The sequence below is a fragment of the Vipera ursinii genome (assembly GCF_947247035.1).
Source record: "Vipera ursinii genome assembly, chromosome: 3".
NCBI classification, from domain to species: domain Eukaryota; kingdom Metazoa; phylum Chordata; class Lepidosauria; order Squamata; family Viperidae; genus Vipera; species Vipera ursinii.
The window spans coordinates 121,823,682-121,850,718 of NC_139516.1; the positions used below are offsets into that span (position 1 = coordinate 121,823,682).

General features: G+C 36.4%; 1 protein-coding gene across 1 annotated transcript in view; it reads right to left on the minus strand.

Moving 5' to 3' along the window:
• The window catches only part of RALGAPA2 (Ral GTPase activating protein catalytic subunit alpha 2), a 192,220-nt gene that overhangs the window by 62,248 nt on the left and 102,935 nt on the right, over window positions 1-27,037 (minus strand). The window contains exons 26-36 of the mRNA XM_083358327.1: window positions 26,003-26,061; window positions 25,453-25,561; window positions 24,063-24,173; window positions 21,851-21,919; window positions 21,298-21,435; window positions 20,581-20,764; window positions 15,527-16,298; window positions 12,940-13,011; window positions 6,528-6,651; window positions 5,522-5,677; window positions 1,398-1,556 (exon numbers count right to left, since the gene is read on the minus strand). Of these exons, the coding sequence (XP_083214453.1) occupies window positions 1,398-1,556; window positions 5,522-5,677; window positions 6,528-6,651; window positions 12,940-13,011; window positions 15,527-16,298; window positions 20,581-20,764; window positions 21,298-21,435; window positions 21,851-21,919; window positions 24,063-24,173; window positions 25,453-25,561; window positions 26,003-26,061 (1,953 nt within the window). The remainder of the gene's footprint in view (window positions 1-1,397; window positions 1,557-5,521; window positions 5,678-6,527; window positions 6,652-12,939; window positions 13,012-15,526; window positions 16,299-20,580; window positions 20,765-21,297; window positions 21,436-21,850; window positions 21,920-24,062; window positions 24,174-25,452; window positions 25,562-26,002; window positions 26,062-27,037) is intronic.

Genomic DNA, 27,037 nt, shown 5'->3' on the forward strand with positions numbered 1-27,037 from the left:
TTTACTTGTGGCTTGGAAGTTATCAGAATGAACAGAAGGAATGTTCCACATGCAGGTTTCATCTCTTGGTGGGAGAACATGGGGAAAAACTTGCTGATGATGACTTAAAAGTACAGGTGACTTAAAAATACAGGCAACTAAAAATAGAAGCTAATAATTCCTCAGATACATGGTTCCCAGTTAAATTAGAAGACCAGGACAAATTTTTTTTCAATGGAGTAAGGAAAAAGAGCAAGATAAATTCACAAAAATCATTATTGGTTCAAGTACCCCAATTCCAATTAGAATATAGAAATTTGCTAAAGAGGTCTGATGTTTTTATCTCAGAAAGATGGTCTATCTAGAGCAGGGGTGTCAAACTGCCAGCCCGTGGGCTGGATGCGTCATGCAGAAGCCATGCCCACCCCATTGCAGGCAATGGCAAAACCATCCTGATACGTTGTGCAATGTCACGTGATATCGTGAGTTTGACATGTCTGCTCTAGAGAGTATATTCTGTGCTCACTATCTGAAGGGTGGCTCACAACAAGCAGTGGGAAATGTCTTGCTATGCAGGAGGATTCCTGAGAAAGAGGGTATAAAGCAACCCCAAATATCTTATTCTGAAGGATCGTTTCTTTTCTGGGGAATTATAAAGTGGCTTGTCAATTACAGGAGCTGAAAACCAACACAGCTAGAAGGCAATATTTGATTTAGTTATAGTACTTACAACAATAGTAAGAATGTTTTCAAGAAGTACAGTATAAAGGCAATGAAAAAATACCATGCATCAATACTAGCATAAATGTAACAAAATACCCTGAGATTATATCAATGTTAGTTTCAAGTACAGAAAGAATTCAATATCATTTCAAACTCAATTCAACATCAAACCTAACTTTTCCACTTTTGATTTTTATCTGATTTTACTTTTGTAGTTGCTTTGGATCCATCTTGGTGGTGGTGGTGGTGAGAAAGCAGTTATTCTTTTAAATATCATTTAAATATTTAATATTATTAAATATTATATTAACTTAAAATTTAAATGTTGAACTTATTTTTTTGTACATTTTGAAGTTGTATTTGCGCATTAAAGGAAGTAACTTTCTTTTATTTTCTCTCATTTTTCTACAGTTCCTGAATGTCCTTGTAATAAATGAATGAATGAATGTGTGTGTATGTATATGTGTATAACACATATACTTTTTTCTGCTAAGTTACTAAAGAGGTACAAGTTACACATCTGTCAGTAATTAAATAAATTAACCTCCATTCATAAATATAAGCAGGCTACTTAACATTACATTTTTCATTTCCTTAAGGAAAAAAAAAATTTTAAAAATCAGTTTTCTTTAGCATTATGAATGATTCTACTATTATAAGAACCTGACCATGTTGTATTGAACTTCAGCACCTACCTGTTGTTTCTTCATAATCTCGATGTAGAACATACGATTCCTCATTGGATAAATAATAATTAAAACATCTCCAAAATCTGTTGGTATAATGCCCCTGCGATAATTTCTGGTGTGTTCAGACCAGATAACATGAACTTCATCATTTCCCAAGTGACGAAGCTGTAACAGCAAATGGATTTGCTATTAATCAGAATGACAGAAGACTTTGAGGAACCAGGATATAGGAATGAAATTACAATGCCAACAGTGTATCTCAGGGGTGTCAAACTGCCGGCCTGCAGGCCAGATGCATCATAGTGAAACTACGCCTACCCCATTGACGGCAATGGCAAACAAGTCGCGATACGTTGCAACACGTCATGTGACGATGTGAGTTTGACACTCCTGGTTTGACACCCCTGCTTCATGAGAAAAATTATATAAAAATATTTTCTCTCTGTTAAATAACTTTCTTCTTTCAAACATTATGGGACCTTACGTGGTTTATTATGTGATAAATGAGTAATAATATAATGACTAGAAAATCAACAAAATGGAAGGAATTAACAAGAGATATGCTTTGTATCCACTGCAATTCAGTAATTTTCATTCAATTTTTAATAACTATATTCAGTTAATCTAAGATGAAGTTAACAATCTGAATATTACAGAAACAGTTTACAATTTCAAAAGCTGTAGCAAAACCGGTGTTCTATAAGACTTAGATTAAAATGAAAGTTGTGTTCTTTCTGAAAATAAATTACTTACTTACTTACTTACTTATTTATTTATTTAAGCAGCTGCAATCTGATTTTCACTTACTTAAAATTAGTCTTATTAAACACAATGGGAGTAATCATATATAGCCCTGCACAACAGCAAGTAAAAAAAAAACTACAATCAATATTCAATTATTAACTAATTATGCCTCAATTATACCCACATCTACAAAACCATTTTGCGAGATATTAAAAGGCATAATTATAGCACCCATTAAATCTCAGATTACTGCTGTAATTTTAACAGTAGAAACCAAAAGTCACAAAGAAAGGTAATAGAAAAAACAGAATTTCTTAGCCCAGCATTGCCAAACAGTATACAAGACAATTTCTTGCTCCTGAGTTTTTCCCGTGTGTATAAAAATTTCAGTGCTTATTGCTCTGTTAAGTATGTAAAGTTACCACAGGGAGTCCTCAACTTAGAACCACAATTGGGACTGGAATGTCAGTCATTCAGCAAAGTGGTCACTAGGCACCCCCCCAATGACTGTTTAACTCAACGACTGCAATCCTGGTCCTCCTGGTTGCAGCCACCAAACAACCTCCTGGGTCATTAAGGGGGCCAAGCGAAAGAACTTGCATGCCAAGGAGTTCAGCTCTCCTCTGTGCATGGAAAGGAACTGCTCTGATGGGCTGCAGAAATGGTGCTGGGATCTTTGGGATCTGGCTTCCATTTCTGCAGCCTTACAGAGGAGTTACCCCCCCCTCCCCCCAATGTGTGGAAGAGAACGGCTCTGGCAGGCTGCAGGAACAGGAGCTCTTTCCTGCAACTTTAGTTTCTGCTGCCCTTTAGAGGAGTTCATGGGTGGACAACTCCTTTGAAGGCCTGAGAAACAGAGCTCAGCTCTCTTGAGACCTGAGTTCCGTTTCTGTAGTCTTTCACTCTCAAATGGCTACCTGCCAGGGCGGTATCTTACTTTCATGGCAGGTGGCAGCAGCTTGCAACTTTCCCTGTTCTTCTCCCCACTAACTTTCTGGGAAAGCTGGGAGAGAGAAGATTGAAAAAGGTCATCAGACGGGCGTTTGGAAACTGGTTGTGAGAAAAGATTATCAAGCACCCGGATCATGATCATATGACCACTCTATGATGGCTGAAAATGCATCATGGGCCGTCAAGCACCCTTTACAAGGCCATTGTAACTTCAAATGGTTGCTAAACTGCCTAAATCAAGGATTACCTGTATTAAAAATGGCCCAAGCTGTTAATATTTAAGAAAGCAACAAATGCTTATACTGGAAATAAACTAACTTAAAACACTGTTTGTTTATAATAAGTTACAGACGATATATAAACATTTTCTGTGTGTGCATTAAAATACCAAGGGTTTAAAAAGCAAGTCTCAATTTTTGATAATAGGTATTGAGTTCTGGAAGGCAGAAATTAAAATTAGAAACGGGATCCATATTTTAAAATGATCCCAAATAGAAGGACATCTTCAAAGGACAAAAGTTAGTAAAGCCTCCAAGTTAAATTCTGCTATCAACCCTGTCCAGTATTGTTACATTTCTTGAATGTATTTGCATAAGAAGATACCCTGTAGTTTTTGAACATTTGCTATTTTTTCAAGCCTTTTAACAAGAATTGCATGTTTGGGCATGCAAGTCTATGTGTCATTCTGCAACGACTGCTTAATAAATAGTGATAAAGGTTCTTTAGCTATTCTCCTTGTCTGCCAGGCTTACACACTAATGCTGACTGTGGTCATGGTATAGACACCTAATAGTCTGACCTCTTTTCCCTACTAATTGTATTATGGAGCCAGCTGGCTTCAGAAAGGAGTTGTCTGCATGATTGAAGAACTTCTGCTAGGGTTAGGCATGGCTGCTACTTTTACTGAGTAATAGCCCGTCCTGACATCCCCATTGTTTTCCTGACAGAGTGCCCATCCTAAAATCGAAGTTTTATTTGTAAATTAACCAAGAAACTTCCTGCCAGAACAGTGCTGCCTGGAGACTGATAATGTGTGCCTTTCATTCCCTTTCACTCTTACTGTATTCACTGCCAATTTGTTTTCTGCTGCCAGCCAGCCTTAGGCTATAAAAAGCCTTGTAAGACATAAGTGCAATTATAGTCCTGGAGTCAAATGAATTGAACAAATCCAATAGCGCAGCTCTGTCTCCACTTTGGAAACCCCTACAGCAGTTAGATTAGCTGCTAAAAATCTAATCTAGCTATAACTAATGAATTTCTTGAGTAAAGGAGCAAAAGTTCATGGGGGGGTGGGTGGGGGGGATAGCTGTGTTTCTCAACTGAGCGGCTTTCTGTCACTAATTGATTTTTTTTAAAATAAAAAAGCTACATACAATTTTGACAAGGAGCTGTTAGTCAGCTGCAGTGCATGCATCTCCATTATGGTTACAAGATGACTGGATTGAAAACAAAAATGAAAAAAAAAACCTATACAAATCCTTGAGACCAAAAATACCATCAAATGGTTATTTCACAAATCTGTCGGCAATTGCAATTACTTTACTGTTGTTTTTTTTCCCCACTAGACTATAAAGAAAATAGAAAACAGAGTTGTCGTGCTGGCTGGTATTAAGAAAACATGTCTTTAATTGTTTTATTTAAAATCAACTATTAATATTCCTGAGTAGTTGTCAAACTTATGATACTTATTTTAGATGTCATGTGCAGGGGCAACTAATTCACACACAAAAAACACTCTCTTATTAAATATTTCTATGACATCTGTCTTACACCGTGGGTCAAAAATTATACTGCCTGCCACAGATTGGTCATATTTATAGGCAGTTTTTCTGGGCAGCAGGTGGTATGACCTTCTGTCACGCTATTGAGTTTGTCAGCTAAGCAAGTTATTCAGCTTTCTCCTTACAATGGCAAATTAAAAGCAAGGGGGAATGATAGTAGCAGGAATACAAGTATCACCTAAATAGCTGAAGAGGCAAAATACATTGTTAAATAGAGAAGCAATTTTAAAATGTCTATTTTTTTAACAAGAGATTAAAACATACAAATTTATATAAAACCAAACCTACCCTATAAATATTAAAAGTGTCTGCCTCTATAGATAGACTATTAAAAGATGTTATAGAAGAGGAACAACTTCTAGCATACAATATCAAGACTGATTTCAAAGTGGATTTGAAAATGATAAGGTCACAAGAACGACGTGGAAAAAGATGCTACATTGGACATACAAAACAAGCCAGGTGATGTCCTAATAATTAAAAGGGTTATGCAAATAACAAAGCAAGCGAGTGATTGTAATTGTAATCTTTTAATAAAATTACATCACAAAACCCCCAAACACAATAAATAATCATGCTGCTAACAGGAGGCAACAGGCATTTCTGAAAAGATAATATGGATTATATTGTTTGATATTTAGCTTTATATTTTACCTTTTTGGTCAGTGAGTCGTCTGAGTCAAACGGCATCCGTGTAGATACATGAAAAATTACTTCTATAGTTGAAGTAGCATAATAGGGGGCTGTTTGTCCTGTGCTACCGTTACGTTGAAGGCCACCCATAAACCCGCAGTGAGTTGAAAGATCAACCTTAATCAAACAAAAAATAAAGATATTAAGCTGCAATTCTAAACAAAGATAAAGGAAATATCCTCTGAATTTACTGGAACATTTTTACTAAACAAACTTAAAATTAATGTTTTGTTTTGGTTATTTTAGCTTATACGCCATTCTAAATGAAGTCCACTCTGGTGGCATATATCTCAGTCTTCATTAGGGTTAGGGTTAGGGTTAGGTATAAAACAAGACCCTACAATAAAATAACAGCAATCACAAAGCTTAAAGTAACATTAAAGTAAAACACATAGCACTAGGCACCTAAATCGGTTTGTTTTATAAGTATTCCCACCACGATCACTTCAGATTAGATGTAAAATATACCACAGATATCATACGTCATATTATCAAAGATGCTACACTATTCAGATGTATTAGAAAAATAAATGGTTTCAGTGACAACTTAATAATGAGGTCTTAAGTCAGGGACTACCAGTACATTAACTAATGGTTGAAGAGTATCCAGAAGGGTGCATAAAGTTCTCCTTATGAACATTTTATGTTAGATTTTTCTGAATTAGGGTAACTTAAGTGCTCAGAGCCAAAATTCTTGCAGTAGCCATTGGTACTATATTATTTGGTAACACAATAGACATTATGTTGAGGTTTATGGATGTTCCTAGTAAAGAAAAATTATAGGATTAGCTTTCCTAAGTACTAACCTAAGTGATGGTACATGTCTGCTGGGAACATGCAATATGTGAGAGTTGCATTAAATTGGACAGTTAATCTAAAATGTGGAGAAATTACTATCACCAGCTCAAAGATTCCACTACCACAATTAATATTATTAATTGAAACAAGACACTGGGGTAATATTTACCTCCCAACCCAATCCGGCAATAAAATCTTCATATGCTTGGCTTCCTTGAGGATTGGACAATATTGAACATTTATCTTCTTGTCCTTCAGCAATGTAAACTACTGCAATCTTGTGAGTTTCACGACTGCAAAAAGAAACAAAAAAAAATATTGTGCTACCTTTATGTAGTTCTATTCTGAAGAGTTACTAAAGTAGATTTAAACAGAAATAATGAAGAATGTGTAATTAAAAATATGCAGTATACATAAAAAAAGGAATGTGTAAAATACAAATGGGGGCAATTTTTAGAGACGGGAAGAACCATCAAGAGTAATTAATTATTTTGATGGCTGTCCTTTGCTACTTGCACTACTTTTCTTTTTTTGTTGTTGTTGTTTAAGTGCCTCTGAATCAGTGTTGACTCCCGACAATTGCACGAACAAGTCCCTGCAGTTTTCTCGGCAAAGGTTTTTGGAAAGGGTTTGCCACTGCCTGCTTCCTAGAACTGAGAGTGAGTGACTGGCCCAGCATCACCCAGATGGCTTTATTCCTGAGGTGGGACTAGAACTCATGGCATCCTGGTTTCTACTCTGATGCTCTTTCCCACCAAGAAGTCTTGGTTATGATCTTTAAGTCCTTACATGGCATGGGTCCGGGTTACCTCAGGGACCACCTGCTGCCGGCGTCAACTCCCCTCCGCCCTGTGCGTTCCCACAGAGAGGGCCTCCTCAGGGTGCCTCCGGTAAGGGAATGCCGACTGGTGGCCCCCAAGGGGAGGGCCTTCTCTGTGGGCGCTCCGGCACTATGGAATCAACTGCCGGTGGAGCTCCGGATGACATCAGACCTCCGAACCTTCCGTCGCGGCCTGAAGACCCACTTATTCGAATTAGCTGGTCTGGCCTGATGGGGGAATATGGGCTTTTAAAATTGTTGTTTTTATTATTGTATTATTGTTTTTTTATTTGGGCATTGGTTTAATCTTATTTTAACTTTTGTATCGTAATTTATATATGCCCTGTGAACCGCCCTGAGTCCCTAGGGAGAAGGGCGGTATACAAATTAAATAAAACCTTAAAACCTTAAATATTGCCCTCAAACTGCCACTTCTTTCCAGGAACATTTGGGAACAATGTCCAAGGCACTGTCATAGAAAATAATAGCTGGTGGGAAGGGATTCACGATGGTCACCACAGTAAAACAAAATGTGAATTTGTACAAGGTTTTGAACATAATTCTCTTCTGTAAATCCAGTCACCTTATTAGTTCTGATGCTAATATTTTCATTTCAGGTTGTAAAGGTGGAAATTTATGGCTCGCTGGAATTTTCGGTGAAAGTTTAGTTTCATGTGTTATGATTTGATTGCTATATTCCAAACGTATCACTTTCATCATAGTATAAATTCTGGTCTTAAGCTATGAACATTAAATTGAATTTAAACATATTTGGGAGAAGCCCATGTCCACCCTCCGACAAAAATTAAAAATAAATAAATAAAACATTAAAATAAGTTAAAAAAAACCCCAAATACATTAAAAAGAAAACAAAAAATAAATTCAAAGGGCAGGCTCATTAGACCGCTAGGTCTTTTTTTTTTTTTTGCCGTCAGTTTTTCCATCTTTCTAACATTCCTCCTTCAATTTCATATTTACACTTTCAAATGTGTTCTAGTCAAATAAAAGTTAGTATGATAAACTCATATAAAAGAACAGTGCGGTACAAGTAGCCTTTGACTTCTGAATGGTTGCTTAGTGACTATTCGAAGTTACAGTGGACCTCCCACAAGTTACTTACGATACGGTGCTGAAGTTATGGTTGCTGCAGCGCCCCTGTGGTGGTTAGCTCTTGTGACTAAAATGCAGGGACGCTGTGGTGTCCCTCCGTCTATTTCCCTCCGTCCTCCTGGGTCCCCTCAGGCCTTGGGCTTGTTTCCCATTACACTGGGCCCCACACCTGTTCTTCATCTACTGAAGATCTCCAAAGCTCTGGGGTTCAGGTTAGGGAAAGCCGCTCTGTTGCTGGGCTGTGTACTCGAGTCCCAGAAGAAGCGATCACCATTTTCTGAGCAGCCACATTAAATTGTGGTTGCTACCAAATCCATGTCACGTGGCTCAGCAATGTGTCCTTAATGTGAGCTCCTCAATATTCTGCAGTGTATCATAGCATTCTGCACTGCTGTGGAATGTCGCAGGGCTTTGGTCAAGGAAGCAAAGTAAGCTGCTTTGTGGCTGGGCCACATGGTGCAGTCCCGGAAACACTGAATTGTGGTTGCTTGGAAAATGGCAGCTGCTTCCAGGGTCATGCATGCCACATGGCCCAGCAACAGAATGGCTTGTTTTGCTTAAGGTTACTGCTTATCTGAGTATAAGTTCCTGGTTATAGGATGTGTTGTGGTCTTTTTGTTTTCTTCTTAAATTTTTTTATTGTTTCTTTTGAATAGTATGTATATGTAAGTTTATCTCCAAGTGATTATAGATGGCTGATTTGTCTGAATAACAAGCTTCGGGGAATTATCTATCATTTTTGGATTTGGCTTGGTCTAGGATGCTCACAATTTTCCAGTTGAAATTAAGGGTATGTCCATGTATTGCAAGATTAAGAAGTTTGTATTCTGCCTTTTGACTGCTAGTTGATGTTCATAGATGTACTTTGTTAGTCTTCTGTCTGTTTGCCCTACACAGCGGGTGTTACAGTCCTTATACTATATGTTGTAGAACAGATCACCCCCATCCCCACAAATATCCCGACTTTCTTTTTAAGAATTATTGTTTCCCCCTTAAATTATCATTTCTCAAGACTAAACATATTTGGTTCTTTTAATATATTCTCAGAGAGCTTAGTTTTCAGATCATCTGCACTGGCCTTTTCTGACACTTTGAAATCTTAAAATGAAGTGCAAGCAAATGGATTCAGTACTTGAGGTGGGGTCTAACCAAAGCAGAACAGAACAGAACAATTACTTTCATTTATTTGGAAAAGCTTGTACCCCATCATACTTCTGGCTTATATTCAGTTTGCAATCAAATAGTACTTCAAAACCGTTTTTTGCAAGATAATAAGCCAGATATCCCCTTTTTGTTCTAACATCTTCACTAAGTTTTTTATGTAGCTATACTGGCTTCTTTTGTTTTGTATAATTTATGCTTTTTATTGGAATTGTTTACAATGATGTTTTCAGTACCTCATTCTTTAGAAAATTTCCCCCATCTCTAATCTCCTTCCTATTAGTTATCTTGCTATGTGACCCTTTTATCATTCTCTGAATTTATTAAAATCTATTGTTATTCTTTCCAACCCAGCAAAATGTTAGAAATAAATTAAACAACTTGGAATTTGGTCTTAACAGTGGCAGAACAATTCTCTAAAACCAAACCAAACTAACCAAATTTGGTGTGGAGGGAGAAACTGGAAAAAGAAAGATCCAACTGGGAGCTGCAGAGGAAAAAAAATTCTACAACAAATTCTACCATATAGGTAATCATTGAGTTATGACAGCAATTGGGTTTGGAATTAGTGTCGCTAAGTGATGCAGTCGTAAAACAATGTCACATGACTGCATTGCTTAGCAATAGCGTTCCTAATAATCCCTGTTGCATTGTTAATCAAATCCCACTGGTTGTAAGGTGAGGACCTATCCTGATCCAAGCCATTCCCAGCTTGGTCACGTCTCAATGGCAGCAGCACTGAGGTTGCAGTAGAGGCTTGGGGCCTTCAACGGTATCAGCCATCTGCCATTGTCCCCAGACCTCTACTTTAGCTGCAGTGCCACTCCAATGCCACTCAGGGTTGTCTCAAGCCCTGCACTGGTGGTCAGCCATCCCAGTGCCAGCTGCCTCCATCACTCTATGCTCCACAGGTTCTGCCACGCACAGCTGACCTTCACCATGTTCCTCCTGCTGCTCAATCTTCAACCCCAGCACTGCCGCCAAAGAATGACACCTTGCAGGGCAGCCACAACGACAGAGATGGGCAAGAGATAGGTGAGTGGGGGAACTTAAGCACTTTATGGTCATAAGTGTTGGCAGGCTGCTGAGCACCTGAATTTTGATCACATTTATTTATTTATTTATTTTATTGCATTTATATACCGCCGTTTCCCTGAGGACTCAGGGCGGTTTACAGGGAGTTAAAAATCCATCATACAAAAGTTAAAACCCAATTTAAAAAATATTAAATCATTAAGGTGCTGCAATGGTTGCAATTGGGGACCAGGGATAAGTGCCATCATTTAGCACCACGTAACTTTGAGGGGCCGTTGAACAAATAGTCGTTAAGCAAGGACTACCTGTTATGTTAGAGAGGCAGACAGGCAGAGGCTCAGAATGTTGCTGATTGTTTTATTTTAAGGCCCTCCTCTTTCCCTGTCATGTGACCTAGAGCACAACCACTTTGGAAATAGTTCCAGAAGTCATCCTCTGCATGCTTTCTCTAGCTTGTTTTAAGTCCACGTTATATGCTTGCTTCAATTTCAGTCTTCCTTAAAATCAAGAATAACATGGTCTTCTTCTCCCCTGTTCCACTTTCTCAATTAAATCTTGTCTATTGATTAATATCTAGTCAAGAATAGTATTTTCCTCCATTTTCTGAAGCAGGAAGTTATCTGCCAGGCAAGACAGAATGTTCTGGAATGTTACGCTTGGCACAGTTTGTTTCCCAGCAAATGTTAGGTTGGGAATTGCTGTTTTGTAAACTCTGCAGTTTGCTTTTGGAATGCATTACCTACACATTTTCTTTGTTTGTAAGAGTGAACAATATTACTTTTACAGATTGGCCTTGACTTATGACCACCACTGAGATGGGGATTGCTGTCATAAGTGTAGCCATAAACCACTGCATGGTGCCTTTTTTTCCTTCTTTGCTATGCAAAGCCGGCCCCTTTCAGCTCAGCACCGTGGCACATAAAGTGACATTCTTGTGTGTGCAGTCCCTTTAAGATGCTTTGTGCATTTATTTTGTGCTTGAAGTCAGTGCCAGCAGCCAAGCCGGGCTGGCCTCAACAGCACCAGGAAAAAGAGGGGGGCCAAAAGGGCATAGATGGGCAAGATAGGTGGATGGGGGAATGGAAGCAGAATAGATTAGGTTTGATATACTTGTATCCTTTCAGATTTCACAACTAGCATTGCCCTATACTTGTGACCCTTTGGATGTGTCTTCTGATGGGGAAGAAGAGGAACTGTCTAGCTTGCTATCTTGTTGGGTGGCAACCAATAATGCCAGCACAGAATATATTTTAAATGGAAGCTCTTCTGAGAATAGAATAAGGCAACGAGACCTAGGATGCTACACACGTAATTTTTCTAAACAAAACATCACTTCTCTTTTCACTGTTTTTTTTTTAAACTCAGTTTACTCCCACGTACAAACTCATTCTTATTTATTCTGGAAAAAATGAAGTCATTATCAGTAATTCCATTAACAATACAAGAAGCTATAATTTTGTTGACAAGTGAACAAACTATATACCCCTCAACTTTAGTTCTTGGCAGTCCACATTTTTCTTATCTTAAAAACAAACAATTTTTTTAAAAAATTAAACATATCTTCCTACGTGGGCTGTATTCTTCTCTTCTACTCATTAAACTGACCCTCTGGAGCTCACATTACTTTTTTCTCTTACTATCTATTTTCCTTTTGTGAATTTCCCATGTGTGCAAGCTATGAAATGTAATGTTACAAAGTATTCCTACAACTACTGAATTCTACTTCATTTGGCATTATTTTAATCTTGGCTAGATATGTCAACAAAAGATCACTTCAAACCATCCATTAAAAAATTGCAAGTTTGTTTCCCAACATTCTGAAATAAAGCATTACAATGATTCAAATATATGTCTACTGAGTACTGATTATACAAACTAAATATATAATCACATTAATTTTGTCCTTTTTATTTTATCATATGATGATTTACAATATTTTTTGCTGGAATACTGTTTACTTGCAGTTTACAAAAAAAAAAAAAAAAACAAACCTGGACAATGCAGGTTTTTTGCACAGGGTTGCAGTTGTAGACAATGGGTTCACTTAATGACTGTTATATTCGCTTAATGACTATGGCATTCACTTAATGACCACTGCAAAAAGGTCATAAAATCAGGCACAGTCACATGCTCACTTGCTTAACAACTGGCATGACTTAAGGCCATAATTCCAGGCTCAATTACAGTCGTAAGTCAAGGACTACAGTACTTGTAAGCAACACCAATGCAAAACTGTCCAAGGGTCAAATTTGTGTGGATAAGGAAATTTTATTTATGTATGTTCAAGACCAATATGGGTTTGTATTATGGAATTTGTTTATAATGATGGATTTACATTTTGTAATTATACAGAAAGAATAAGATACCTATTTTTAGAAAACAACATTAAATAATATTGCAACCGATACTCTTAAGCATATTCACGACTTGTAAATAATTAAAATGTTTAACTTACCATTGTCTAGAGTCTAAATTTTTCAGCTCTCTCAATAATTTGGAATTTTTCTTCAAAATATTAAAACTTTTTCTAAAATAAGTAAAATAAAATTATGGTAGAATATCTCATAATACATAACTGATATATTTTGTAACTAACAAACTGGTATATTTAGATACTACCCTCAAACCTTTTCTGACTGGTTTTGGTTCCCAATAATCCCTCCCTCCAAAACCTATTAACTTGTGTTTAATACCAGGATTAAAGTTGTGTCTATTATCAGGATCTAGAGACCATTTATGTCATAATCTTCTATAACTATTTATGTAGCTTAGCCAGAATAGAAGTGTATTAGTTACCTGATTTTTCTCCAAACATGTTATGTAGTACATAAATTTTCTATTTTCAAATTATAGTTTCTATTTTAGCTATAAACTTTCAATTAGGGAAATTCATTAAAACTGAAATATTTCCTGCCAAAAAAGTGTGGGTATGTATTTATGGTCTCTCTCTCTCTCTCTCTCTCTCTCTCTCTCTCTCTCTCTCTCTCTCTCTCTCTCTCTCTCTCTCTCTCTCTCTCTCTCTCTCTCTCTCTCTCTCTCATATGAAAGGAAAAATGAGCAAATTTTCAGTTAGGTGATATCTGGAAAATGATACAAACAATTAAGAAAATTGTGACACTTAAAGAATAACATACATCTTATGGTATAAACTCTTAGATCAGAGATTATTGGGTTGTTACTGTTGTTTTGCTGCAGAAGGCTAAATTGGCAGCGCCTATGCCTCTGAAACTGAGTTATGTTTAAAGATTTATTATGGCTAGTGGTGACCTAGTTCAAATGTGACAATTTAACTTTGGGGGTACTCTGATTCTTACAAGGAGCTAGAAATCAGAGTAATCGTTTTTGAATAAATACCTTTTTATACCATACTGGTTTAGGGAATTTTTTTACCATTGAAGAATAAGTTGGAAAATTATTATTTCCTACCCACCCCAATGTAGTACACATAAATACTGAATGCTGAAGTGAAATGACAACTGTAGTTCATATCAGAATTTTAATTAGTAAACAGCAACTTAAGCATGGCCCATTAGTTTGCCTTTAATAACAATTTAATCCATTTAGTTTGAACTGCTATGCCAAGCTAAATTCAGGAGAGGCACTGATATTATATTTAGAAGCCCCTATTATCACCCTTTAACCAGATGGATAGAAGTAGCAATCTCACTTGAATTATACTAATTATTGCAATTTATTTCCCACTTTTGCAATGTTTGCTCAGATCTGTGCCCTGTCCTTTATTAAGGAGGCCAAGAAAATATCAAATTGGAGGGGAAGAATGATTTACTATTAATTTTTATTCTTAAATTACCCAGGAGGCATTTTCCACCTTCTGACAGCATTCCTTTTAGTACTAAATAGTCCAATCTTTAAAACCTCCTCAGAGAGAGGAGCTATCTGTTTCCCAAAGCAGACTGAGAGAGCAAGATTGGCCCTCAGTCTCAAGAACGTACGTTTTTCGATTTGTAATTTACTGCCGTGAAATGCAGAGTCGGGATGCATACAGTTAAACTATGAAATTCATTGTCCAAAGTTGTGGTAACGGTAGCAAAACAGGTTTGTAGGGGATCAAACTATCAATGCCTATTAATAACTGATCTTTGTTTACAAACTTCTAGTAGGCAGAAAGGCTTAGATACTGGCTGTCGAGAAGCAATTTATTTAGATTGTTCAAAAAGAGGTATAAAAACTGGGCCCTCCAGTTGAATGCAGTCATATTACTAGTCCCAAAGACTTTGCTTTTAGACACTCAGGTCCTTAGCTGTTCTACAGAACCCTTCTTTTAAGACAGGACATCATTCCAAGGTGGAAAATGTTTCCTGCACAACTCAAGAAAATAAATAGGTGACCAGGGACCCAAAGAAAGAAAAAGAAAACAACAGCAACAATGAATAATTATAAAAAGTAGTAGTACACAGATCTCTTTAAAACTCCACAAACTTAGCTGACAAATTATGTTGAGCTAAATTGCAAAAGGGGAATAGATTTTTCTTTTTTCTTTTACAGGGAGTAGATGATCTCTGATTGGAATTCTGGAAAGGGCCCAACTATGTCTATTTCCTCAATAAAACTGCAAGTGATGGGAGAGCAGTCCTACCACTTTCCTAATAGATACTGAGTGCCTGACCATTTGGAGGCAGCTTTTTAAAAAATAAAAATAAAAAATAAACCATTTCCCTCCATTGACTGTACAAACTGAGTTGGAAGAGGAGGCTGATTTGGTCCTTTCCTAAGCTAAAAAAATGCTTAGCTTTTCTCCTTTCTTCAGAAATAATTATTACCTAAGATAACTGTTTACTAAGGAAGAATAAGGAACCTCCAGGAAACTACACATTGAGCTATCTTAAAAGAGAAAGAGTGAGAATGTAAACAACAAGGGTAAAATGACCTCTTCTCCTTGGATGCTACTTAGACGTTGGCCCTTAACTCAGTAAAAATTGCTCTCCCCCATTTGGTGAGAAAAAGCAAATATTGGGAAAGGCACTAATGTTCCTTCCTGCCGCCCCCACCCTCAAAATTCTTAGAATACTGTGAATGCTTACCTTTTTTCCCAAGAATTCATTCCTAAGCCATTTAGCAAAAGTCTACATAAATGAAATTGTGACTGTAGCAGAGTAGATCTTGGCATCTTCCGATTTTCGCTTTTTGTATTATGATTCAGATAATATCCATGAGCATGTTCATTTTCTATGCAACTCTGCTGCGTTATTGCTTCAATGATATCAATAGCTTGGGCATGACTCATGCCAGATGGAGATGGGGATGGCTCATTTAATTTTACTTGTGGATGTAAAAGACACTCAGGACTGGTACGGCCAATCTTTTCTAGCAACCTATCAAGATCATCTTCTCCATCATCTATCTGAATGAAGTCAGTTGGAGACTCAAAGTTCTGCATATTTTCTTCCATAATCACGGAGAATGTTCTGTTCTTCTGATCTACTGAACATGCAGCCAATGGCCCATACATCAACTGTCCATCCCATGAATACTTTCCAGAGATATCCCTAACAATTACTCTTACTTCTGAGAAAGATTCTTCCAATGCATCACCCATCCCCCTTTTTGAAGGTATCTGGAGGTAAGAAATAACAGCATTTTCATTAAATTCAAAGATTTGTAAATTGGGGCTTCGGAAGACTTCAGGTGAGAGTTCAGAAGATTCCATACAAGAATTGTTGTGATTTTCACTAATAAGACTATGTAGAACAGCAGGACCTTCAGTCAGGGGATAATGGCCCAAATTGTTAACTAGATGTGCCATAATCATTCGTGCTGTCAGTGGTATTAACTCCAAGCTCCTCCGCTTCATTTCTGAAAATAGTTAATCATAACAATATTATAATTTTTTTTAAAAAAAATAAAGCACACACACACACACAAAAAAAAACACACACACACAAACACACAACTTTCCCAATTTTGCAACTTAGGACAAGGTACATTTTCAATTTTTATAAGTTTCTAAAATGAGAAAGGTACAAGCTGTACAGTCTGACAAGAAATTAACTAATACGGTAATACAATCTTAAGAACAGAACCTAAAGATATTTTAATTGTGGATTTGAAACTAGAGACAGGTTTGCTCCAAATATAAAGGTACTTGGAGGTGAAGGTGCCACATTATTTAACCATAAATTAAGACTGAAGAAATATTAGGAGACAGTTTTTCATAAATCTACGTAAGAGATCAAAAGATCAGGGGCAGATTATTGTTTCAAATTATTTCAAATCATCTGCAATAACTGTTTAATTTGCTCCTATATATGATGCTGTGACTTTTTGGCAACAATATGCAAGGTGTGTGGTCCAGATTGAAGTCTACTGCAGCGGCCCCCAACCTTTCCAGGTTGGAGGCCTGGCCCAACACAGGAGCACGTCAGTGGCAGGTGCACATGCGAGTACAGCTCCATTTTTGCAAGCCCTGTGCTCGTGCAAATGTAGCTTTGCATGTGAGCAGAGGGTGCTTGTGCTCGTGCACAAGCAGAGGGTACTTGTGCCTGTGTGAAAGCTTCAATAGTGTGAGAGGCAGATACTTACAATCAAACATGAAGCTCCATTCACATGTGTGGAGGGTACTTGCACTCATGCACAAAGCTCCATTTGCCCTCCGCTAGTGTGAGTGGAGCTTCATGCACATGTGCTTGCCCATCTCTCCGGCAGCCCAGTTTTGAACACGCTATGGACCGGTAATGAGTCGTAGCCTGGGGGGTTGAGGACCCCTGGTCTACTGCATCATCCCATTGGGCAGTTCCCCTACTGCCTCCCATCTTTCTGTTCCAAGTAAGAGATAACCAATTGCTTTCCTTCCTGTAGGCAAAGCTGAACGCACATAAACATTTTTTAAAACTATTGTTTAAATTTATTTAAAGATACATGAACAATAAAAACAGTAAAAAAAAACCAGTAAAAAATGAGGGAAAAGAAAATATATTAAAATTTTGCAAAATACAAAATATTTTTTTCTTTTAATATTCTATAAAATCTTTACATAAGAAAAAAAAATAGAGATGGAACCAATCAAATGATAAATTTGATTATATTGCTTCTGCCATGTGGGTGAGTGGGTAGCTGTTTATGTTTAGATTGTGATTTTTAATGTTGTGAGCCACTTGGAGTCACCTAAAGTATGTTTGAGTTGGGGAAAGAAAGAAAAGGAAGGAAGGAAGGAAGGAAGGAAGAAAGAAAGAAAGAAAGAAAGAAAGAAAGAAAGAAAGAAAGAAAGAAAGAAAGAAAGAATCCACTGTTGGTCTTACAAGTCACTGGGATACATATAAAGATAATCATAGAACTGTTTGGCACTTTAAGAAGTAGTAGAAGCAGGTCAGTTTGACAAAAACAGCCAAAGTAATAAGAATAAGTAGTTGAAATAACAAGAAATTGAAGAAGTCCATCCTTAACTTTATGGCCTGTCATAAAAAAAAATAATGTTCTAAAATCTTATGCTGGGCCTGCCACTAGGCTATGTGCAAAATTATAGATTTGGTTTCCATGTTAAAGTTGGTATCAGACTTACTTTTAAGATATAAAGTTATACCTGATGTTGATGCATAAAACTTAATCTGCCAGGATTGAATGTAATTTTCAATGAAAAGCATAAAGTATCCCAGCAGTATTTATCCTCTATAAAGCCAAGTTTCCACAGTCTCTGGGAATCTAAGGTTTGATTATACTTAAGAAGAAAAAGAACTGGCAATAAACCACAAGTAAGTATTTATAATTTGTTTAAACTTATGATAAACTATTTTCTAAAGCTGTTGAGCTTTATACATTGCCACCAGATAGGAAATAATGATCAAACCTGATTCTTATATTTCCAACAGTGTTTTGAATATGTATTATACACTTTGGTGATCAACACTGGATAATATACCAACTAATGAATTCTCACACCAGTTCTTCCTAACTATAATATTCACAGTAAATTTAATATCTACCTTCCACCAATATTTCCTTTACTGCATACCAATTGTCCTGTTTAAATTCTGCACCCATATAATCATGTAGTCTTTGACTTTTCAATAAACATTTTTATATAAACATTCCAAATTCAGATAAATTCCTTAATAGGTCATCCTATATAACCTTTTTCATATAAGCAGTATATGTACATGTCTATAAGGGACATATACTCAAACATGCAAAAATGTAAATATAAAGTTATATACCCAAATACATCAAAATGCACAATTGCTTTTAAAATAAAATAAAAAACTCCTGTTTTGTGAACCATTTGCTCTGTAATAATTTCTAGACCGTCCCTTTAAAATCAGAAATAAAATAGCATAGAGGCTAACAGCTTCACATAGAGTTTATTAATTCAGATAGAAATGTTATTCTATCAACTATTCATCTCTCCCTGCTGCTTCTTTAACTACAGGCTCTCTACATTGATTAGTAAGCAAATTGTTAAGATACCAGTTATCCATTGCTTACTTTAAAAGCTGAGTAGAAAAAAAATTGCACCAATTTCAGCTGCATTTGTGGGAAGGGAAAGTTGACAGACCTGATTATTTTAAAAAAGAAATACACTGACACAAAAGAACACTAAAAAGAAATGAACTTTATGAGGTGGCAAAAATTTAATATGTACTTAATATTTATAAGGAAAAATATATATGAACCGTACTGTGAATTGTCAAAGTAATGGCATCTTTTACACATGATAAGTTTATCTATTAAAATACTGAATGTATTTTATTTGTATAAAAATAATAACCAAATTACTTCAGTTATTTGTTTCAGATAACAGTTTTAATTTCATTGATGAAGTCTGGTTACAAACAAAAAAAATCTTCAAATTTACAGAGATGCGAGAAGCCCGTTATTTCCATTTTTTTTCTTTTTATGCAGATATTATCATCAAAAATAGTTGGAAACCACCGCATAAGCTAGAAATTAGTGAGCAGTGCAGCAGTTGTATATAGGATGTTGCATGTGTCTTCCCAGTATAAATAAATAAAATAAATAAAAGTGAACCACACACACAGACACACTTATTACTCAAATCTCACAAGATTGACAAACCTCATGGTGTTCTCACCTTAAGCCTTAATTACTTATTCATACATTTTTCTATTATACTTTCTTCTCTGAGAGCTCAAGATGGCATGCATGGCAATCTCCTCCCCCCTGATTATCCCCAATTAGGTTGGGCTGAGAGTGAGTGACTTGGCAAAGGTCACTTAATGAGCTCTACAGTGAGGGAGGGATTTAAGCTTGATCTAAACCAATACACCACGCTGGCCTGTACAAAGAGTGCCAAAACCTAGGGAGATTTGATGATCCTATAATATTTTGATTTTTTTTTAAACAGAGCTTTGACACCACACTAAGAACCATCTGCAGTTTTCTAGTAAAGTACAAATGTCCCTGGAGGAAAGACTGAATGTCACTATGAAATATTATTCTTGAGTTTTCTTCTTGGTTATTATAAGCCTTGAAGCTTAGCACAAACACAAGTAAAATTACTGGGTCCTAGATTATTATTGGAGAAGCCCTCTATAAAACTTTCTTGCCAAATGTTATAATGTAAGAATGCTTAGATTTCCCTTGTTTGCATACGTCAGTACAGGATTTTATTCTTAAGTATACAAACTGTTCCAAAAGTAATACTTATTGAAAAGGTGGCTTCCCCCTTGCCTTGTTGTAGCTCCTTGAAAAAGTATTACATGAACTCTCTGGCCCTCAAGAAAGATTTGAAATGTGAACAAGAAATTGTAGTTGACAGAAAAGAAAGAAGTCAAGTGGAAACAACTTGCATCAGTGCATGCTCCGACATGCTGCCAAAGATTTATCATATCTTAAACATAATGCTTACATTTATTAGGGTTCAGTTCTTGTAAAACATGTATTTTTCTTTTCCATGAAAAGTAAAAGGTGCTGTTCCCTTTCAAATTATTTATCTCAAAGAAGCTTTTTCATGAGGCAACTGGACTTTCTTGTTTTTCTTTGAAGACGTTTCACTTCTCATCCAAGCAGCTTCTATGGGATAAATAATTTGAAAGTCAAGTTGCCTCATGAAAAAGCACCTTTCGGATAACTATGACCTGGATGACTGAGAATCTCCACCGACATCTTTCAAATTATTTGTTACCTTCAGCAACAGTGAGCAAATTATTCAGGTCTGCAGAAGACTGAACCGGAATCACTTCAGAATTCCTAACATTTCCTAGGGGCATAAAGGGATCATAGAACTCACTGGAGAGGTCGGCAAGACTTAAAAGATATTGGCTTTGCTGTGTGTACAGGTTCGAACCATAAACACAACAGTTCAGGATCTGCAATAAACAAATACATATATATATATATATATATACATATATAAAATGAAATACCACAAAGTTATTCAAGAGAAAGCACTTTAGGGATGTTAAATCACTCTAACCTGAGCTTCTAAGTGTTATGAATACTACTAAATTAAACATGAAATTAAAAATACTTGAGTAATTCCTAAAACAATATTTTTTTAAAATGGAAGATATAGATATAAGGAAATAGCCACTATCTTAAATGGGGTACTGAAATGATGCTGAAAACCTGTTCTATTTTGCATTTAAAGTACACTAAGAATATAGAAAATAAATGGGATACATTTGAAAATGTATGTAATACAACAACAATCAAAACAGAATTTATAGTGTCCATAGCACATGTGTTAATGACAAAACTGGTGTACAGAGAGCTGTACACAAAGTCTGGTATAGTTCATCAAAACTATGACTTTTTTGTAATTTTGTTGATTCAGTATGCTGCTATTCATATACATAGGTATTAGGAAGTGAAATATTTAGGAATGATCATTCATGCTTACCCTATAAATATAATTAAGCAATGAAGTCTTAGAAGAATAATGATTTTCAAAACTGGAAGTAAAAACAGGCTCCAACAATATCTTCACTGGCAATGTCATGCACCAATCCAATAAACAAAGTAACAATGAAACTATAAACTAAAACAGAAAAATGTCCAAAAATTAGTTCCAGAACAGACATGTCAAACTCGCGATGTCACGTGACACTGCAGGCAATGGGGTGGGTGTGGCTTCTGCATGACGCATCCGGCCCATGGGCCGGCAGTTTGACACCCCTGACTTAGAAAGTTGGAAAACCTGGTCTAACAAAATGAAATTTACCAGGAAATATACGGTATGTCTAATATGAACTGAAAAATCTATGAACAAATACCGCTCATCAGCAGTAAAGTTGTTCCTGGTCATCTATTTGAACTCTAAAGCTGAAATTTGCTCTCTTCCCACAAAACAGCAATTATCAATCATACAAGCCAAATTGCCCAATTTAAACATTAGCTCTTCATGTTAACTATGCAATATTGAGACAAAATGAAAGCATCTAATCATTACACACCTTTTTATCACTTTCCACAGAAGAGTGTTCTGCACTTGGTAATAGAAATGCAATAGTGGCAACAAGGACCTGTGACAAAGCAATTTTAGAATAAATTTACAGAAATGTTTAGTTCCCCAATCAATCAAAGCATAGGACAGCTCAAAAATATCAATAATATATGAATAATTACTTTGTAATTATTTACCCATTACCTTTTTTCTTCAACTCTATTGCCTAAAATGATTAGCAAAGTTTCTTAGAGAAAAATAAAATTTTGTAACAATGCAATTTTATTTTCCTTCAGAATCTCTTGAACTTGTAAAGATGAATTTAAGCAATCAGCAGCTTAATGCCCTAGAACACATGTCTGCGACCCGCGGCTCCGGAGCCGCATGCGGCTCTTTCAGCCGTCTCTTGTGGCTCCCAGTCCTCTGCCATGTGCAGTCCAAAAAAAAAAAAAAAAAAAAGTGGGACTAAAAAAGTTCAACAAATCAATTCAAATATGCAGGGTAGGTGCATATCTCGCCTTGGCTCCACTCTTCAGTCAAACCCTGTTCTGCACATGCACGCATGTATGCGCATGTGCACACATTTTTTGTGGCTCCAAGTTTTTCCTTTTGTGAGGCAACCGGTTCCGAGTGGCTCTTTCACTGTTTCAGGTTGCTGACCCCTGCCCTAGAACATCCAGCAGAAGCTTTTTATCAATGTTGCAATAGCTGACGCTATGTTTATAGTGAATAATGATTGTGTGAATGGACACATAGCTAAAATAGAAACGGCAATCCTAAAGATAGCAGAGGCTATCTCCTGGTGATGACCTATAAAGCCCTACATGGCTTGGGTCCGGGGTATCTGAGGGAACACCTGCTGCCGGCATCAAGTTCCCTTCCTCCAGTGCGCTCCCACAGGGAGGGTCTTCTCAGGGTGCCACCGGTAAGAGATTGCCGGCGGGTAACACCCAGGGATAGGGCCTTCTCAGTGGGGGCGCCTGCCCTTTGGAACCAGCTGCCAGTGGAGCTGAGGACTGCCCCCGACCTCCGTTCATTCCGCCGGGGCCTGAAGACCTGGGTCTTTGAGCTCTCTGGCCCAGGCTGAGGATCAATTTATTTTAATTGGGGTTTTATTTATACAGGGATAAATTTAATCTTTTTTAAACCTGGTTTTTAACTTTTGTATTTTGGTTTTTAATTACCCTGTAAACCGCCCTGAGTCCTTCGGGAAAGGGCGGTATATAAATGTAATAAAATAAATAAATAAATAAATATCCATGGCTAATGAAATGAGTAAAGATTCCCCTGACACTTAATTTCTGATGCCTTGATATACTTGGAATGTTTGCAAAAGGTGGACTTACATAAATTTTGTCCAACATTTTCCTGTTAAATGAAAGCAGGAAAAGATTTATACCATCTGAAGAGAATCCAGAGTATGAAATAAGTCCCCAACACGATCAATATCCAACATACCAGCACTGGTCCTTAGCATGAACTAAATTTACTGTCTCCCAGAAGGAAGGAGGCAAAATTTCCTTGGTATGACAAAAAAACCAAATTAACTTTTGGCAGAAAAGAAGGATTTGGATGCAATTTCATTGCCATGAAAAAGCACAACTGATAGAAATGCAACTTCAAAAATCTGTTAGTAGATGCGACTGCCACTAAGTGAGAATGACCTGTTTCTAGAAATGACTAAAGGCTACAAAGGGCTGCAGTATCAACCGTAAAAATCTAGCTGAAGTTCCAAGTAGAGAACTAATTAATGCAATAATCCTTTTATGTTTTAAACATTAAGATATAAAAGCAAACTGAAAAAAACACTCCATTGCAACTTCTGAAATAGGTACATTTAAAAAATGGAACCAGCAAAATAATGGTTCCTGCATCATATTTTGCGGGTTATTAGAAAGAGAATAAACCTAATTAGCTTATATGTTTTGTAGTAAATTGCAGCCAGATGGCTTTGGCAGCAAAGGGAGAGAGGACTCAAATACACCACTACAGAATTACTAGCGCTATATCTGTTGAGAGGGACACAGAACATGAAGTGGTTTGTGTTTTCTAAAAACATTTTATAATTATTTTAAACAGCTATTGAAGTGCACAGCATCTCCATTAGCACAGGAGGATTAAAATGTGTCTGCCCCAAACAAGGCATTACGTTTCACTTAAAAAGCAACCATTAAAAACAAATACCAATTTCCATATATAACTATTTTGGAAATGAAACATACTTCAATAATTTTTTGGGGTAGAGAAATGTTGTATTTCTGTAGTTTTTTCCAGTAAGATGTCAATAACTGAAAGATATCACAGGCTGCTTGTGCAATCTGCTTGTTAGAAAACTGCAAAAATGAAAAACAAACGAATAAGAAATAAAGGACCAACACCATCACAAATGGATTGTTGTATTTCCAAAAAATTCTTTTTCACTCTCTATTACATAAATTCTCAAAAGTGGGATCTATGCATCTTCCATATACACACACATTGCAAGTAACATTAAATTGGCCTGTGTGCATTATGTGACTATACCCAAATGTAAATGATGCTACAATCTCAACCAACTGTGATGTAGGCCTGCAGATGGCTTTTCCCATTTGACCCTGTAAATTGCTTAGAGAGCTGTAAAGCCCTATGAAGCAGTATGTAAGTGCTATTGCTAAATGCTATCTCCCTTAGAATACCTTAAGATCCCTTAAGAGGGGATGGGGTTAACAATTCTCAAAATAATTGTTTTCAGGTGTATGCATCCCTCCTAACAGAATATTATACTAAACCTATTTGCTAAGAAAAAGCAATTATCAGTCATAGTAAAGGTAAAGGTTCCGCTGCACATGCGTGCTAGTCGTTTCTGACTCTAGGGGCCGGTGCTCATCTCCGTTTCAAAGACGAAGAGCCAGCGCTTGTCCGAGGACGTCTCTGTGGTCATGTGGCCGGCATGACTAGACGCCAAAGGTGCACGCAACGCTGTTACCTTCCCACTGTAGTGGTCCCTATTTTTCTACTTGCATTTTTACGTGCTTTCGAACTGCTAGGTTGGCAGAAGTTGGGACCAGTAACAGGCGCTCACTCTGTTACGCGGCACTCAGGATTCGACCCGCCAAACTGCCGACCTTCTGATTGACAAGCTCAGCGTCCTAACCCACTGAGCCACCGCGTCCCTCATATCAGTCATAGAGGGTAAGAAAGTTTTTTGCTTTGTTTTTTATTTTAATTTCAAACATGAAAAACTGAAATCAGGTTATTAAATACAATTACATAATTCTTTTGGCTATACTGTAACTCATCAAGTAATGACTATATATGAGATCCAGGCACATCATGCCAATGCAGTTCTTCATATGTTTTATGAAATGGGATCTCTACAAAAGCTTGAATTATAACAGCTTTGTTTAGATATTAGAAGACTTTGCTCTAAAAGCTTACTCATATTTAAAAAATTGTAAATATATAATTCACTGTCTCTAATACATGACAAATGTTTCTGATTTTTTTTCAAAAACATAGTAGACCAAATAAATGAACCTTCTGAATAACTTAACAAAGTATTCTAAGTGAATATTTTGTTTCTGGTCAGCCCACACAGTTGAATACACTTAAACTCATTTGCTATGCTTGTACCTTTAGTGTCACCCCAAAAACATTTATCGCATCTTTTACTTGAGGATGGTTGGTACAGTGTACAAGTTCTTCACATATCCAAAGCCCAAGACAACAAAGGGATAAATACCTTAAAAGAGAAAGTTTACTTTGATAAGTCACAAAGTCTTCTATATTTCCTATATTAGTTGGGTCTGTAATTGAATTATGAAAAATCACTATGCATAAGGTTCAGATTGTCACTATTTTAGGATAATTGTTTTTTTTTTAGTGCTAAATGTAAACCCTAACATTTCTGCCACAAAAAGCAATGTTTGGTCTTTTGCCTAAGCTGTATTCATTTTTTATATTTATAGTCTAGCTTTACAATATGAAGGGTCTTATTCTACATGTAAGGGCAATGAAATTACAATTATTTTTGTCCTCTTCTGTGGACCACTGGCTATACTTGTCTGTAATTTACTTTGAGCTGAAATAATTTTTATTTTGGACAGGTAGGGATGTCTTTTTTCACTAAGGTATGTTCTTTAATTATATTGTGTAATATTTTCTGTTTCATTCAGGATTTTACCTTGAAGCTTCACTTGGTTCCTCTTTGGCATTCTTTAAGAGAGTATTTATGAGGCAAAACTAGAAGAAGAAAAATTACAAGAATAAAATGTTTCTTCTGACAGACTTATAGTAGATTTTTGCTTATTTTTCAATAAAATTAAACAACAAAACTTAGAGAAGACAAAGTTAATTAAATCTGGGCATTTCGTAAATCAAGAAAATGAACACATTCCACATGAATTTAGAAAAATGCTAATGAATAAATAATGGCAAAATGGAAGATATAGGTCTATTTAAAACATATTAAAACACATTAACATTTATTTTTGTGGCGAGATGGCAACAATGACCCTCAAATAGCACATCTGAGCTCACCAAGACTATCTTTTCTCTGCAAAGATGTAAACTGTTCTGGAAGCTACTAACAGCTTAATTATTTAAAAGTATTTTTTTAAAAAAATTCAGGGATACACAAGTGTTATCCATAAAAAATTCATTATACCTGTTATAAATGACCTAATACAGATTTTTTAAAATACCATTTCCCTAAAGAATGAGGAAAAAGTAGGTGGTTGCTGGTGATGCTATCAAATAAATGCACTGCACAGCTCTTTTAAAGTTCTTCCACTTTTCTGAGCCAATGGATAAATTTAAAATTTTGAGATGATGGTTTAAGTAATTTCACACAAAGAGCTGCCCTAAGAAAATAGCATACACCAGCAGGCAAACAAGGCATCAGTGTATACATTCATCACCTTATTTTCTAAGATAAAATTCAGCAGTACTGTTCACAATAAAGTTATGCTGGAAGTTGTACTTTGAATGCTGCGTAAAACATTTAAAGGAATGTGTGGGAATATTAATGAAACATCTCTGTTATATTATTAAACTTGTCTGTATCGTGAAAATTATCCCCTCCAAAAGAAAAAGGCTCTGCAGAGGCAAGAAAACATGTGGATGAGGCAGAGCAACTACCTGACAGAAACATAGTATAATATCTGATATGGCAGGAATATCCCAAAGCCAGTGGTTAATGCTAAGCCTGAGGTTAATG